The sequence below is a fragment of the Herpailurus yagouaroundi genome, unplaced genomic scaffold (assembly GCF_014898765.1).
Source record: "Herpailurus yagouaroundi ecotype Mexico unplaced genomic scaffold, PumYag 205, whole genome shotgun sequence".
Lineage (NCBI taxonomy): Eukaryota > Metazoa > Chordata > Mammalia > Carnivora > Felidae > Herpailurus > Herpailurus yagouaroundi.
This window is the reverse complement of record NW_024412436.1, coordinates 11,880,463-11,896,171: the sequence shown is the minus strand read 5'-3', so window position 1 is coordinate 11,896,171 and position 15,709 is coordinate 11,880,463. Positions and strand designations below refer to the sequence as shown.

The following is a 15,709-nucleotide window of genomic DNA, read 5'->3' as shown; positions in this document are numbered from 1 at the left end:
GAGAGAGAGAGAGAGAGAGAGAGAGAGAGAGAGAGAGAGAGAAGCATGTGCAGGGTAGGGGCAGGAGGGGGAGGAGAGAGAATCTTAAGCAGGCTCCTTGCTCAGTGTGGAGCCGAATGCAGAGTTCGATCCTAGGAACCTGGGATCATGACCTGAGCTGAAATCAAGAGTTGGACTCTCAACTGAGCCCCTCCAGGCACCCTGGGAGCTACTGGTTTAGTTTATGTTCTGTATCAATATAAATACTACCACACATGAAAATGTAGAGATTCTGAAGTTGTTTTTTGAGTCATTCATTTACCAATACATGGAATTGAGTCATAGATGTCTTCATTTCCTTTTTTTTTCCATCTCAGACTCTTTTTTCCCATTGTCTTTGTGTCTTAATGCAATATTTAAATTTCCTTTGTCTTTCATGCTAATTTGTGCCTATTGTACATTATTGTTAGTTTTCAACTATGAGAACAGAAAACATTACAGCCAGTATTGTGAACAAAATCTTAATTACATCCTGCATTTCAGTAATGGAAAAAAGTAGGAAAAAGTAAATCAAGAAGGTTGTCTTTGAGAAAACTGGCAGATAGATTATGAGCTGTTGAGGTCTAGATCAAGGTTAAAGTTTGTAGAGTGAAGATAATGCCTAATGTTTTTGTAAGATTGTAGAGTTTTGCTTCAAAGTCAGATGCAGTTCCTTACAAGATTGTTTTCTTAGCCTTCTTTGTGGTTTGCCTCTGATAGTGAGCCTCATAGTAAGATATGATGGTGAAGCTGAACAATAAATCCTAATAATTAACATTTTAGAAACATGGTTTTAATATCATGGTAAGATAGGAAGTAGACTGTAAAGTTGACACTGTACTTTAGACCAGTTTTAAGTGGTATGATTCCTTTCTGTGTTTATTATATAGATTTGACTTGGCTTTTAGATGAAAAGAATGGATATCTTTTTGCTGAAGAAATGGGGAGATACATATGTTCTCTGGTGTTTTCACCTGCAGCAATTTAGGAGTAGCCTTAAGAAACATACTGTTTAGTTTCTAATTACTGTTAAGAAATAAGAACTCAATATTAATTATGCTAAAGACCTAAAGTTGTTTTGAGAAGAATTCTCCAAAATTTGGATATTTATTTCTATTTTTTTTTTAACGTTTATTTATTTTGGGGACAGAGAGAGACAGAGCATGAACGGGGGAGGGGCAGAGAGAGAGGGAGACACAGAATCGGAAACAGGCTCCAGGCTCTGAGCCATCAGCCCAGAGCCTGACGCGGGGCTCGAACTCCCGGAGCGCGAGATCGTGACCTGGCTGAAGTCGGACGCTTAACCGACTGCGCCACCCAGGCGCCCCTGAATGTTTATTTCTAAATAATGTCACCTAACAGATCAACTGGTTTGTTACCTAGGGGTACATTTTGTAGCTACTTCACCCTGGTTGAGCTGTCAGGAGACTGAGCTGCTCCAAATGTAAGGGGGTTATGGATGATCTCTTGTACTAGCAAGTATTGATTAAAATATGTTCTTAAGATCTTTTGGTCCAAATGTCTCAGCTTTATTTTGGTAGGTGCAGTCCTTTGTCATCTGGACACTTGCTCGGGTTTTGAACAGGGCCAGAATGTTTTCTCAGAGACCCATTGGCACTTGTGGTTCATTCCTGCCCACATGGCCAATGAAGGCATCCGTCAGGCTTCTCAACTTTTAATACTGAATGAAAAGTCTTCCACCAAAGTCACGGTTCTCCCTTCAATCAGAAGTAAAAAAATATCAGCACTCTAGTTTCCTGTCAGTGTGAATGATTATGAATTCAAAGATCACATGAAGGAAAGTATGTAATAGCTAATATATCACTAATTTAGTTTATCTGAGCCCATATATACCAACCTACCTTCCCAAAGGATAGCAGTAACAATCGTGAGAAACTTGTGTTAACTAATTTATACGTTTCTTTAATGCAGAGCTTTTTAGCAAACTGAACTTCTCACAAACTAAATTACTTCAGATCTCTAAGTGGGGTATACATTATGTAGCATTTTTCAAACTTATTGGACAATGGAAGTATGTGTTTTTTAAAAATATTTTATTTACTTTTGCAAGACAGAGACAGAACGTGAGCAAGGGAGGGACAGAGAGAGAAGGAGACACAGAATCTGAAGCAGGCTCCAGGCTCTGAGCTGTCAGCACAGGGTCTGACACGGGGCTGGAACCCATGAACCATGAGATCATGACCTGAGCCAAAGTCGGACACTTAATCAGCAGAGCCACCCAGGTGCCCCCGGAACCATGTTTTTTTTTTAAGTGATCTTACACATGTTGGTAAATTGCTAATTGCTAGTCTAAGACTAGCCCCTTAAACAAATAGAAACATTTTCTTTCCCTGAGTTATAGTTTAATAGTACGCCTTTTAGTAAGTAGGGACATTAGAAGTAGTTATATGAAGGCCATTAGAACTATAAACTGTTTTTGAAGACATTGTCCAGTACATTAATTAGCATTCTTGGGATAAATTCCTCCTGTGATTTGATAGTTGGTAAGGCCGTGTGCTTTTCTTTCCTGTCAGATGAGAGTTATATAAGCCATTATGCTTTTTTTTTTTTTGCCTAGCCTAGATCAATTTAGTGCACGAACATGGGACTTACTTAGCTCTCCTGTTTGGCATACTAAGAATTTTTACTCCCCTTTTATGTTTACATAGCTTGGTAGTCAGATCCCAGCCTTACTTTATTAATCTTTAATAGAAGATAATATCTACCATTTGGATTTTTGTGAACATCGCATGAAATACCATTTTTTAATTGCCCACCCATGTGTCTGACATACCGTAGGATGCTCAATAAATGCTAGAGGACTATTTGTTTTATAGATTTAACATTTTCTGTTTCTAATTTTATAAACTTATTTCATATACATCCTTACTTTGAAGCAACTCAGTCTTATTTAGAAATGAGTGAAGTATAAATAGTAAAAGAAAAAGATTACAAACATCACATTAAAAGCATTGCCATGGTGGATATAAAGAAATGAAGTGAGGCAACCATGGGTAGAGTTGATAAAAGAGGTGAGACACCCCTTGTAAACAGTGTCTTCAAGATTTGGATTATGAGGAAATAGCACACGGGCCACAGTTTCATACAGCAACTCAGCAGGGGCAGTGATTCTGAACAAAATGCTGGCTTCAACTTGAATCAAAGTCAGTTTTCAAAATAGCTGCTGCACTTTTGAAATTTTTGGGTGCACTGCATGTTTGTGCTGTGGATGGAAAAGGGAGTTCCTCCTGGAGGAATTTTAATAGGGCCAGAAGTTGGGAGGCACATTTATAGTTTGTGAAGCAAGAATGCCTGTGAGCATCAGGCATTTCAGTGATGGAACTTCAGCCCTGTTGGAATAGAACATATTAGACGTTTGGTTGAACTGTCTCCCGCTCACAGGGGGATACTAACATTTCTGACCCTAAGACTCAGGGAGAGTCCATAATCTACAGTGTTGCAGGATTGGTGACTGGCTCACTTTTCAGCCACTTTTCAGTCTTTTCAGCCACGCCAGCACATGGCTAGGATCATGGGTTAAGGGACCATGAAATTTATCATCCAGACCACACTTTTCAGAATGAAAAGAGGCACTATTAATTGTTAATGATTAAGCCAGGACCACAAAATAAATAAAACACAACGGTCCTGGGCAAGTGACATTTAGTCATTTTAGCTAATAACCCTTTTCTGTGTTGTCTTCAAATACAGAAGGTTTCATATTTATTGTATGTTAGCTCTCCTGATATTTCTGTACTCACTGTAGCAGCTCAGAAACTCAGAAAGCTGTCTGCCCTCTTTTAATTTTCCTGAACCATGTGTTTATTTTCTAATTTGGTGAGATATGTTCTTTTTGTGTTCAAAATTGCCATCTATTATTGAACTCTATTTAATCAGCTAAAAGACTATCTTATACATTATTAAGTAAGCCATAATGATTCTTTCTTTGGACTCCACCAGCTAGGTAGTAACCATGGGGCATATTAAAGGACAGAGGGGGAGCAGAAGCCTTGGTGTCCAGCCTGGTAATTGCATGCTTGGCAAAGACTGGATCCTGCATGATTAACAGTATAGAATATTGCTTTCATTTCTATTATGCAGTTCTATTTAGGCTGTTGAAATTAAATTAGTGTTGATGACTCTCAATGTTCAAAGCCATTGTAAATGAAAGTTACATTTCTCTGTCACATGTTCCCTCCCCACTCTCATCTTAACAGAAAAAAGCTTGGCAAGACCACAAGCGGGAATGCAAATGTCTTAAAAGCTGCAAACCCAGGTATCCCCCGGATTCCGTTCGACTTCTTGGCAGAGTTGTTTTCAAACTTGTGAGTATAAAATTCGTGAAATATGCTAGGGGTTTAATTTAGCCAAAGCTCTTGAAGTTGCAGGTACTATTCATATTTAAGGCTGTCTTTAAACGCATATGAAGGGAGAAGGTAGATTACTCCAGGGAGTATTTTAAGACAGAAACTTGCTGTTTTCCTGTTAGTCACAGCCTCAGTGGTGGTGAGGCAGCACCACCTTTGAGGGCCCTCTGTGTGTGTGACCTCCCGGGAATAGAAACACGAGGTCCTGTATCTAAGGCATGAGATGCCAGTGATGTCTGTTATGTTCCCTTCATTACTTTTTGACTGTGAACCTATGCACTAACTTTTTGGTTGCTTCTTCAAGTGAGGTTTTAATCAGATGATAGTTAATCTTACATGAAAGTGTGATTATCTTTTTTTTTTTTTTTTTTATAGCCAAGTTTCATTGAAATTGTTTCTTCATTCCTTTCCCCTACTTTACCAAAACATTCACTAGATTCTTTGAAATAAACCTCTGGCAATACCCTCCAGACCTTTTTTTGGCCAGAATTTCACATGAATATCTCTTTCTCAAATTATTTCAGTCTCCAGCTTTGTTCTGTCCTGTTGGTTATTGATTTTTATTGGGGGGGGGGCTATAAAATTTAATAGAGAGTTTTAAAAATGTAAAAGTATGATTATACACTTAAAACTAACAAGATGTTATATGCCAGTAACATCTCAATTTCCAAAAAATGAATGTGGAATATGAAATGGGCATTGTCTTTGAACTGAGTATATGACATCCATCGTATAATTAACCACTATTTGCATATGTATATATTGTGTTGAACTAAAAAATACAAATTTATTTCAAAGCGATAATAAATTCAGATCAACTTTGTTATTATGCATTTCTTTAATCTCTGTGATCATTATAATATTTGAGTCTGAAATTTTTTTTACTTTATTAATATTGAAAAGATAGAGAACCAGGACCCACTGCATCAGAATCTAATAGAAAGCAATTATAGTAATAGCTACCTTCTATTGAACACATCCTATTTCCAGGCCCTGTCCTAATTGCTTTACACGATAAACCTCATTTTTCCCCATAACAACCCAGAGAATCAGGTGCTATGATTACTATGTTTTAGATTAGGAAAGGTGAGATAGCTTGTTCAAAGTTTTACAGTTTGTAATAAATTATTATTTTATTCATCCATCTCTGCTTTTCTATAATAATTAGTAGCAAAATCCTTACAGTGATATAAATCTGTGGGTAGAGCTGGGGAAAAAGAAATAAAAGTATGAAAATTTGTTGTAAAAGAGTTTTCCATTTGGAAATTAAACTGGTAGATTAAGTCACAACTTAGATTTTATTTAACAATTGTTACTGATTAAATAATTCAACTCTAAGAAAGTGATGAAGAGAAGGAATATATAGAAAGTTGTCTTTTTAAACGGACTTTTATTAAAATATCTAAAGATAGTCAAATATATTCATTTATATATTAGAGCACTTGAAATTGTTTTTGGTGTTTTCCCCCTTTGCTTCATAGATGGAAGAAACACCCTCTGAATCGGAGAAACTTTATTCATTTTATGATCTGGAGTCAAGTAAGTGGTTGTCTATATCACCATCAAAAGAATCCTATCATTTATTTGCTGACCCTGTGTGTTGCTTTCTTTTTAACATTGCTTTTCTTTCTCTTTATTATGTGAGGCAAATCTAATAACACTTTTCATATTTTTATCTACGACTGACTATTTATTTATTTATTCCAGGGTAGTTTTGGTGATTTAGGAGTTTGTAAAGAACCATAACCCACTCTTAGTTTCTTTTTGATGTCCAGGAAGAGTGATGTGAACAAGGGGGCTCCAGGGAATTTTTGGGTTCACTGGTCCTTTAGATAATAAGGAAAGTAGAAGGTATGGCTGACTTGGGGTGTCTGACAGCATTGAGTGTTGTTTTTCTTTTGAACTACCACAGTGGTGGCCGTGCTGTTTGGGGACACTGAATGGCCTTCCAAATCAGAGTGTTCAGTAAATGTAGGGTTTATTTTTTCTTCTTATTGGCACAGAACCTCTTCAGTGAGGTTGTAAATGACTTCACCCCAAAGTAGCTAGACCTTGTAGGGTAAATTTTGCCACACAGTTTAGTATTTCTGGGTGGAGACCAATAAGAAGATGATCTTGTATAGATTTATGGTTATGGGATCCTAAGTGCCAGTGATAATAAATTATTATTCAAGAAATCATGGGGTTAATTATTCCGTTGAACAAGTAATTTAAAGAGAATATGTAGACCTGACACGAGCAGGAGAATTATGCTATAGTTCAACTTGATGTATGTTTTCAAGTTTTAATAGAGAAGTAATTAGTCATTTTTTCGTGTTATATTATGGCTAGGTAATTAACATCTCTTGCAGTGAGTTTTACTGTTAACATTAGCCCTGCTCAGTAGTGGTTTCACACGTGCTGCCTTAAGTACAGTGTTCTCAGATGTTATTAATTGTACACTCCTTAGTCTTAACACGTTTTTGTGGTACAGATTAAACTGAGTTTTCAAAGGGGTGATATTTGGATAACTACTCTTTGGAACCTTCTCCTTCTATTTGGGTTTTAGCAACACCACATCTTTTTTTTTTTTTTTTAATTAATTAATTAATTATTTATTTTTTAAATTTATAGTGCAATTATGATTTCAGGAGTAGATTCCATTGATTCATCCTCTTACGTATAACACCCAGTGCTCATCCCAACAAGTGCCCTGCTTAATGCCCCTCATCCATTTAGCCCAACCCCCACCCATAACCCCTCCAGAGCAACCGTCAGTTTGTTCTCTGTATTTAAGTCTCTTCTGTTTTGTCCCCCTCCTTGTTTTTATATTATTTTTGCTTCCCTTCCCTTATGTTCATCTGTTTTGTATCTTAAATTCCACATGTGAGTAACGTCATATGGTATTTGTCTTTTTCTGACTGACTTATTTTACTTAGCATGATACATTCTAGTTCCATCCACGTTGTTGCAGATGGCAAGATTTCCTTCTTTTTGAATGCCAAGCAATACTCCATTGTGTGTATATGTGTACACACACACACACACACACACACACACACACACACACACATATTATACACACACCACATCTTCTTTATCCAGTCATCTGTTGATGGACATTCGGGCTCTTTCCAGACTTTGGCTCTTGTGGACAGTGCTGTAAACAGCACCACATCTTGTTCATTCAGTGTGGAAATAACTTGAAGTTGGGGTTTCTTGGGTTGGTCCCTGTTTCCTTCTCAATGTGCTATGTGACGCATTTCACCAAATGAACTTTAGCTGAACTTTTTACTTCTCATTTTTTTTTTCCTGCCTTTGAGATACACTGTTTATCAGTTAGTTATGCTCTGGTTGTAAATTGTTTCATGGGAAAATCTGCTTAAATTCATTGACTTTAAGCATTTATGATGGCTTGAACACATGCACAGGATAATGTGGAGAATCTGTAACGCACATCTTTACCGATTCTGGTTGTAGTGGTTTTCATCTGTGTGTGTATTTATTTTGTTTTGATAGGCATTTGATCCTATATTGTTGATGAAGTTTGGCAGAATTTAATTGATAATATATGTATCATAATTTGTAGTTGTCAGCAAATAAAAAGAAACATATTTGCTCTCTGTCAGAATGAAATCTAGAGCAGGAAATTCTGGTTTAATAGCTAACATTGAACACCTGAAAGTTATCCATTAAAAATTCACTGTGTGATTGTGCTATTTATTTTCCCTTTAAAAAAGATATTAACAAACTGACCGAAGATAAGAAAGAGGGCCTCAGGCAACTTGTAATGACATTTCAACATTTCATGAGAGAAGAAATACAGGATGCTTCTCAGCTGCCACCTTCCTTTGACATTTTTGAAGCTTTTGCAAAAGTAAGTGTTAAGTGTTTGAAATCTTTGTTAATGCCATAAATCAACCCTTTACTTTTTCTTTTGTTGATCCTTGAAAATCCAGGATTTTCAAGCCTTAAATCACTCTCCCACCTTAGTAAGTGGAGAATGAGAGAATGTATTGCTTCTGTTGAAAAGGGTATTACCTTTTCTGTCTCATCAGTACACTTATTAACGGCCGAGTACGTTCATTGTCTGCACTCTTGAAAGGGTTGCTTTCTTTTCTAAAAGAAAGCAGTATATTATTCCATTGTTTCTTACTAATGGATTCAGGTTTGCCAATTACATTCATTTGCTTTTGTGGTTGTTTCTGTGATAGATCTTGGTCTTTAAAGTGAAAAATTTATTGGAATCCATTTCTTGATTAAGTGAATTCTAAATAATATGAAAATATAACCATTTCTGATTTAAAAATAATTGTCTAAAAATCTGTTTAAGTGTTTTATGTCACTGAAATCCTAGACTAGGGATAGAAAATAGGTTTAATTCAATATTTTATCTGCGGTCTCTTGGTAGACACTATCTGACGTGCTTTGTTTAGAATGATTCCGAGGGTTTGTTTGGGCTCAAGAAGGAAGAATGCGCTGACTGATCCTTGCTGTCTATCCTCGGATCAGGACAAGGGACCAGATACATCCCCACTAATGCTGTGTGTTTGTCTCCTTGCCTTCTCATAGTGTGTTTGTGGGTTTGCTTAAATATCGACCACATTTTAATAACAAGTAAAATTTTACATTCAAGGGTGATTTTGCCACTGATGTTACAATTTGTAAGTGCACATCTACTAATGTACTTATCCCATGAATATTTTTAAGGTGTGTTTTACAATCTATTTTCTAAGATTTTAAATGTGATTAGTGTGATTGCTAGAGATTTATTCTTGTTTTCCCCAAATGTATTTGTATTCTTTAGGGTACGTTTTTATGATTTTTCTGGTAATATTATCTTAGCATTAAATTTTCATTTGCCTTCAATTTAAAACTGATTTTATTTATTTATTTTATTTATTTATTTATTTAAAAAAAAATTTTTTTTTTCAACGTTTATTTATTTTTGGGACAGAGAGAGACAGAGCATGAACGGGGGAGGGGCAGAGAGAGAGGGAGACACAGAATGTGAAACAGGCTCCAGGCTCTGAGCCATCAGCCCAGAGCCCGACGCGGGGCTCGAACTCACGGACCGCGAGATCGTGACCTGGCTGAAGTCGGACGCTTAACCGACTGCGCCACCCAGGCGCCCCTAAAACTGATTTTAAAAGATAGTGGTTACTTATAACACATGTGAGAAGTTTCTCGTGTGTTTTTATTTCACATCCCTCTGAAAATTATAACCTTTAGGAGTACCGTGTGTACAATGCACACAGGTGCTTAAACACTCTACAAAGTAACACCTCCTGAGTTTACTTTATCTCTCCTGAGAGATAAAAAAGTGCCTTATGATGACTATAACTTCATTCTTAGTGTAAAGTCTGTGGCTTTTCTGTGACAGTTTTTTTCTGTTATTAGAAAATGTTCAAGTGCTAGTTACTGGTGTTATTAGTCTTTATGAAAAACACTGAAAAGTCCTTTCTGTTGCTCAGTGTAAAATGTCAATTACTATCTTATTTCTCTAATTTCTTTTAAAAAATTTAGTTTCATGTATCTTACAGTGAAACTCTTTCCATGCCGTGTAGGGGGAAAGTTACATCTCTGTGGATAAGCAGACAAAGTTTTAATAATATTCTCTCCTCCCCACATGGTTGTATCTGACATTGCCACAAAAGTAGAACATGTGTTCACCTTTGAGCTTTTGATGGGAACTGGACTCAGATCTTGTGATTTCTGCCTTAAAATGTGGGTTAAAGCAGCATTAAGCTAAGACCCCCTGTACCTCCTTTTAAAAGTTTTGTTGAGTTACTTTTCTGCTTACAAATATGTCCTTGAAAGGGGTCACTTTCCTCCTCCGCCTCATTTCTCCCTACTTTCTTCTTTGCCATTGTTTTTATAGAGTAGTCTTATGTTAAGCTGATTGTGTCCTGCACACCTCAGGGATGAGCTCCTGAGCTCCTACCACTGCTAATGTGTGATGGTGCAGATCACAAGCGCGTTGGAAGTAGATGGAGAACATTGGGCAGACGATTTTATCCCTGAAACTGCCCCTCCCTGTGTCCCTGGCATAGAATTAACTGAGGGAAGTGGGCCCCACAGGGCGTACTGCCCACCGCTGCTGCTTTCATACATACAGGCTGTCAAGAGTGGGTCCGCGCTGCCCTGCCTTCCTCAGCCTTTTGGATTCATGCTCTGAAGAAGGCTGGCGTTACCTGACCTCACTAAACGAAGTCCTGTTTTATGTTTTGCTTTTGGTCCCCTTCATTAACATTCATTCTGGTTTGTGTAGGCGTTGGCCATACCGAGCTTATGTGTCAGCTCATCTCATGGTCACTTACGGCGTAAGCAACTCTGAGAGCTTTTCTACATTTGTTTATATCTTAATTTTTTGGACTTTTTGATTATGGACTTTTCCAAACGTGCATGAAAGTAGGGAGATTGGTATAATGAACCCTCCTGTTTCCATCACCTGGTTTCAGTAATTTTTTTTCTTTTCTTTTCTTTTCTTTTCTTTTCTTTTCTTTTCTTTTCTCTTTTCTTTTTTTTTCAGTAATTTTCACACTTGTTTTATATCTGATATTTTAATACTTAGATTTCAGACAAATGTTCTTTTTTCATTTATATTTCCAAATACTCCTTACAATTAGTCTTTTGTTATGAAGCCTCTCGGCTACTTGAGAAGTTAGTAAATTCAGTTATTAAATTAAGCAGATCCTTTTTTTCAGGCCTAGTATGTACAAAGCATTCGTGATACAAGTTATAGAAATATGTTGTTATAAATCTGAAAATTATTTACTACGGCAAAAAAACCTTACCAAGTCAAAAGTCTTACTTGGGGATATGCGTATTAAACTTGCACTTGCCAGAAAATGAAAGGACTCAGTGGAGGATGAAAGGGTTCTTAATCCTGAGAGCATGTTTCATTCCCTGCTAGCCTTGTTTTCTTTTTCCTTTCCTCCTCCCCCTCCCCCTCCCCCTCCCCCTCCCCCTCCCCCTCCTCCTTTTTTAGTTAACACAGTGTAATATTAGTTTCAGGTATACAATATAGTGGTTCAGCACTTCCATATGTCACTCTGTGCTCATCATGACAAGTGCAGTCCTTAATCCCCATCACCTATTTCCCTCATCCCCCCACCACCTCCCTTCTGGTGACCATTGTGTGTTCTCTGTAGTTAAGGGTCTGTTTCTTGGTTTCTCTCTCTCTCTCTGTCTTTCTGTCTTTTTTCCCTTTGCTCATTTATTTTTTTAAATTCCATGTATGAGTGAAATCATGGTATTTGTCTTTCTCTGACTCATTTCACTTAGCATAAATATTCTCTAGCTCCACCCATGTCATTGCAGGTGGCAAGATTTCATTCTTTATGACTAATAATCCATTAAATATATGTGTGTGTGTGTATATATATGTATATATATATGTACACACACACACGCATGCATGCATGCCAGATCTTCTTTATTCATCAATTGATGGCCACTTGGGCTGTTTCCATAATTTGGCTGTTGTAGATCATGCTGCTATAAACAGGCTGGTGGCTTTCTCTAATAGGAGACCATGAATAATTCCTTAAAAGTTGGCAGTTTATGTTTTGAACACTCTGGGATTTTCTGTTGAAAATAGTGTATGTATCTCCTGTTGAACTAGATTCTTAGCACGGAATGTGCTTCTGCTACTTAAGACTTGGTTTTACTTAGAACCTCCCATACCCTCCCTCCCCAACCCCTTCTTCCAAAGACATTATTGGGTAGTCATTTTTGGTGGATCTTGTTTCCAAGTAGGCCTCTTTTTCCTCCACTTAGCACCAATATTAGTCTCCTGCTCCCCACTCCCACATAAACAAACAGACTTGCAGATAGCAATTACCAGTTGGGGTTTAGATTGTAGGAGTTTTCTTCATAAATATATCCTATCCACTTATTAATTTATTGCCTGGCTATAGAAAAGTAAATAGCGTGAGGCATATGAAGGAGACATTTTTCTAGGGGAGGGTATCCAGGAAGACTTCACATAGAAAGTAAAATTAATGGCATGGATTTCAGAAGAGAGGGTGGTATAGGGAAACAGTCATAGACAAATGGTCTGGAAATGCTGGTGGGGAGTGAAGGGTGCTGGCTCCTCTGACCCCCTGAACTGAGAAAAACTTCCTGAAGATTTGAAAGAGAAGATTTGAGAAGGTGGTTGTTCCCTGTGGAATATATGTTTCTGTTATATTTGGTGATACAATAAGAGTTTGAATAAAAGCTTGATGTTTAAAATGTTTGTTTTGCATTAGTTGGTAATAGAAAATTAGTGAAGGTAATAGCACCTCCAGACTTTCTACAGAAGGGGCTGCAGAGCGGTGATGTGGTTGGATGGAGGGGCTGGGGGAATTGGCTGGGAGCTCTATTTGCACAATAGTTTGCTTGGTTTTTTAAAAATTAGATCGTATGTAGGGTGCTTGGGCAGCTTAGTCGGTTAAGTGTTTGACTTCAGCTCAGGCCATCATCTCATGGTTCATGAGTTCAAGCTCTGCATTGGGCTCTGCACTGAGAGTGTGGAGCCTGCTTGGAATTCTCTCTCTCCCTCTCTCTCGGCCCCCCTACCCCAGCAAAAAAACCCTAGAAACTTAGATTGTATGTTACTGGGGGTGGCGGTGGTTGAAGGGCCTGACTGAATGGAAATGAAGGTGTCAAGTGTGAGGAAAGCGATGGGAACTGCTGAGAGTAATTGCAGTGGCCAAAGTGTGGGCTGCATTGGAGATACTTACAAATGAGCACACAGGAGAGGTGTGGTTATTTGTATGTTCATGAGAGGTGGAGGCTAGATTCACTCTGCCGGCTCTTTGTCCGATTGTTGAGAGAAGATTTGTGTGTCTGTCTCCGCAGGCCCCTTCCCCTTCCCAGCCCCCAATTTTTTTCTTCCCCTTCTACCTTCAAATAAAATTTCGGGTCAGGTTTCAAAATGGATTTGTCTTAGCATGACCACTGCTGTGGTTCAGTCTACTGTTTGAGGTTCTAAATATTTGCTACAAATAGAGAAAAATGTTTATACTATAGCTAATAAATAAAAACTTTAAATGGTGAGACAACAGCAATTAAGAGAAGGACTAATTTAAATGGATGCCAAATAGTATGATGGTTAAGTTGCTTTCTTAGACGAGAAAATAAAATTCTCTTAAGCTTGATATCCTCATCTTGTTAATGGGAATAATACTAACAATAACTTTCATTTGCTTTCACAGATGAAAGTGAGGATTAAATCAAAAGTACTTCATGTGTCTAACACATATTATACATTTCTACTACTGCTGGCCCCACCTCCCAGCTTTATTTATATTCCAGTCTAAAAGTTCAGTGTTTTACGTCTCCCTGTGCTGTCACGTGGATTATCAAGAGTGTAGTGTGGCTCATTGTAAACCAGGGTTTCAGACCATGGCTTACAGTCGTGCCCAGTGCTGGTGTCTCTGGAGATGCTGAAAATTACCTATCTTGTTGAGAAGAAAGTTTGCGAACAGGAAATAGTACCTTTCCCCTAGTAATGGGCTTGGTTTCAGCCTGTAGTTATGGCAGACGAAAATCATTTACTGTTTCCTGCATTCATGACAACTCCATGACTTGAGAGTAGTTCCCTGGGATGTCACACAGGAAACATAAAAGTAAGCTTTCCATGATAAATGAAATGTTTCCCACACATGCATTTTAAAAAGCTGAAATTAAAAGATTCATTAGTCATCATGTTATAATTCACTGAAATGGTATGGAATGAGTACTATTTCTCTATTCCATCCCTAGAAATATATATTGATTATTATTGGTAATGGTTATTAATGCCTAAACTTAATGTCAGTAGAGATAGTTTTGAGTTTATTTTCTATGCAAAGAGAGTGTGTGTGTGTGTGTGTGTGTGTGTGTGTGTGTGTATATATATATATATATATATATATATTAGAGATTATTGCATAGAGTTGTTTAAACATGTACTTAATTATTTTTTCTGGACTTACTGCTTCCTTCTCTAAAAATGCATTTGGTAGACCGATTAGAAATGTGATAAGATCTGAGTAATAAAATACAGAATGAACTAGTTGCTTGAAATGTTTCAAAAAAACCTGTTGAATTGGAAATAACAATATTAGAAGTGTCCTTCCTGACCATAAAACATGTATCATTATGTTTCCAGAGTTCTGCAAAGTACTCTTTAATTTTATAATATTGTACAACTGCCACAGAATTTTTTTATTAGAAATTCCACATCTGTTTGAGAAGATGTTCTCTCCCTTTCCCTTTCAAACAAAGTAATAATTCTGGTAGCATGTTATTTTTATTCTTTCGGGTACATATGTGACCTCCACAGCTTGTCTTTCTAAACTCTAAATGTTAATGTTATTAGTTGCAGCTGGTTTTTCAGTATACACTGTGCTTGTACAGATTTGAAAATGAGTTTTGTGGAAGGGTTTTCTGTATTATGATACTTAAATTTTACGTTGATTTGCATTCTGTACAAATTCTTTTTTACTGGGAGGGAATTCTTTTTTATTACAGAAACAGTGGGAAATTATTAAAACAAGAATCTTGCAAATTCATAATAGGAAAAGAATAGTGATTTAATATCTATCTATATATATTTTTAATGTTTATTTATTTTTGAGACAGAGACAGAGCGTGAGTCGGGGAGGGGCGAGAGAGAGGGAGACACAGGATCCTGGGCAGGCTCCAGGCTCTGAGCCGTCAGCACAGAGCCCGATGCGGGGCTCGAACCCACAAACCGTGAGATCATGACCTGAGCTGAAGTCGGACACTCAACCGACTGAGCCACCCAGGTGCCCCGTGATTTAATATTTTTGATAGAGATACGTTAGAAATAAGACACAAGACAATAGTAATGATATTATATTTGAGACTGCATACTTGCATTTGGCTGGTGTGTGTCTTTAGACCAAGAGTATTACTATAATCTATGTGATATTCTGCCATAACCTCATGATTTTAGTGAAGTGTATAAAATCAGCAAGAAGGAAAAATTACCAAATAACTCTTTCTTTGGTCCTTTTTGTTCAGAAGAGCAGTGTGCCTCAGTAGAAAGTAGGAACAAAGGTGTTCGTGATATATTCAGTTATTAATTTTCAAGTTTCAGTTTTGTTAGACCTCTTATTCTAGAGGTACTGGTGCTATATCATTTCACCATTGCTGCAAGGCGGATTTGTGGAAAGCATATTGCTTCTATTGTTTTGAAAGGTCGGGAGTGTGTGTGTGTTTGCCACATGAGGGTTTCAAGTTCATCTAGGACCAAATTTTAGAGCCTTTTTGTTGATCAGCTCAGTTGGGTTTCCCTACTGTAGCATGCTATAAAGTAGTAAAGAAAGCAATCTTTTGAATTAATAAAG

General features: G+C 37.3%; 1 protein-coding gene across 3 annotated transcripts in view; it reads left to right on the top strand.

The window, feature by feature from the left end:
* The window catches only part of SMYD3 (SET and MYND domain containing 3), a 689,995-nt gene that overhangs the window by 180,070 nt on the left and 494,216 nt on the right, over window positions 1-15,709 (top strand). The window contains exons 3-5 of one of the 3 annotated variants that reach the window (XM_040451869.1): window positions 4,236-4,343; window positions 5,867-5,924; window positions 8,105-8,241. The exons of 1 other annotated variant lie outside the window; for it this stretch is intronic. In XM_040451869.1, coding sequence (XP_040307803.1) covers window positions 4,236-4,343; window positions 5,867-5,924; window positions 8,105-8,241 — 303 coding nt within the window. The remainder of the gene's footprint in view (window positions 1-4,235; window positions 4,344-5,866; window positions 5,925-8,104; window positions 8,242-15,709) is intronic. One more of the 3 variants, XM_040451870.1, reaches the window with a different exon arrangement.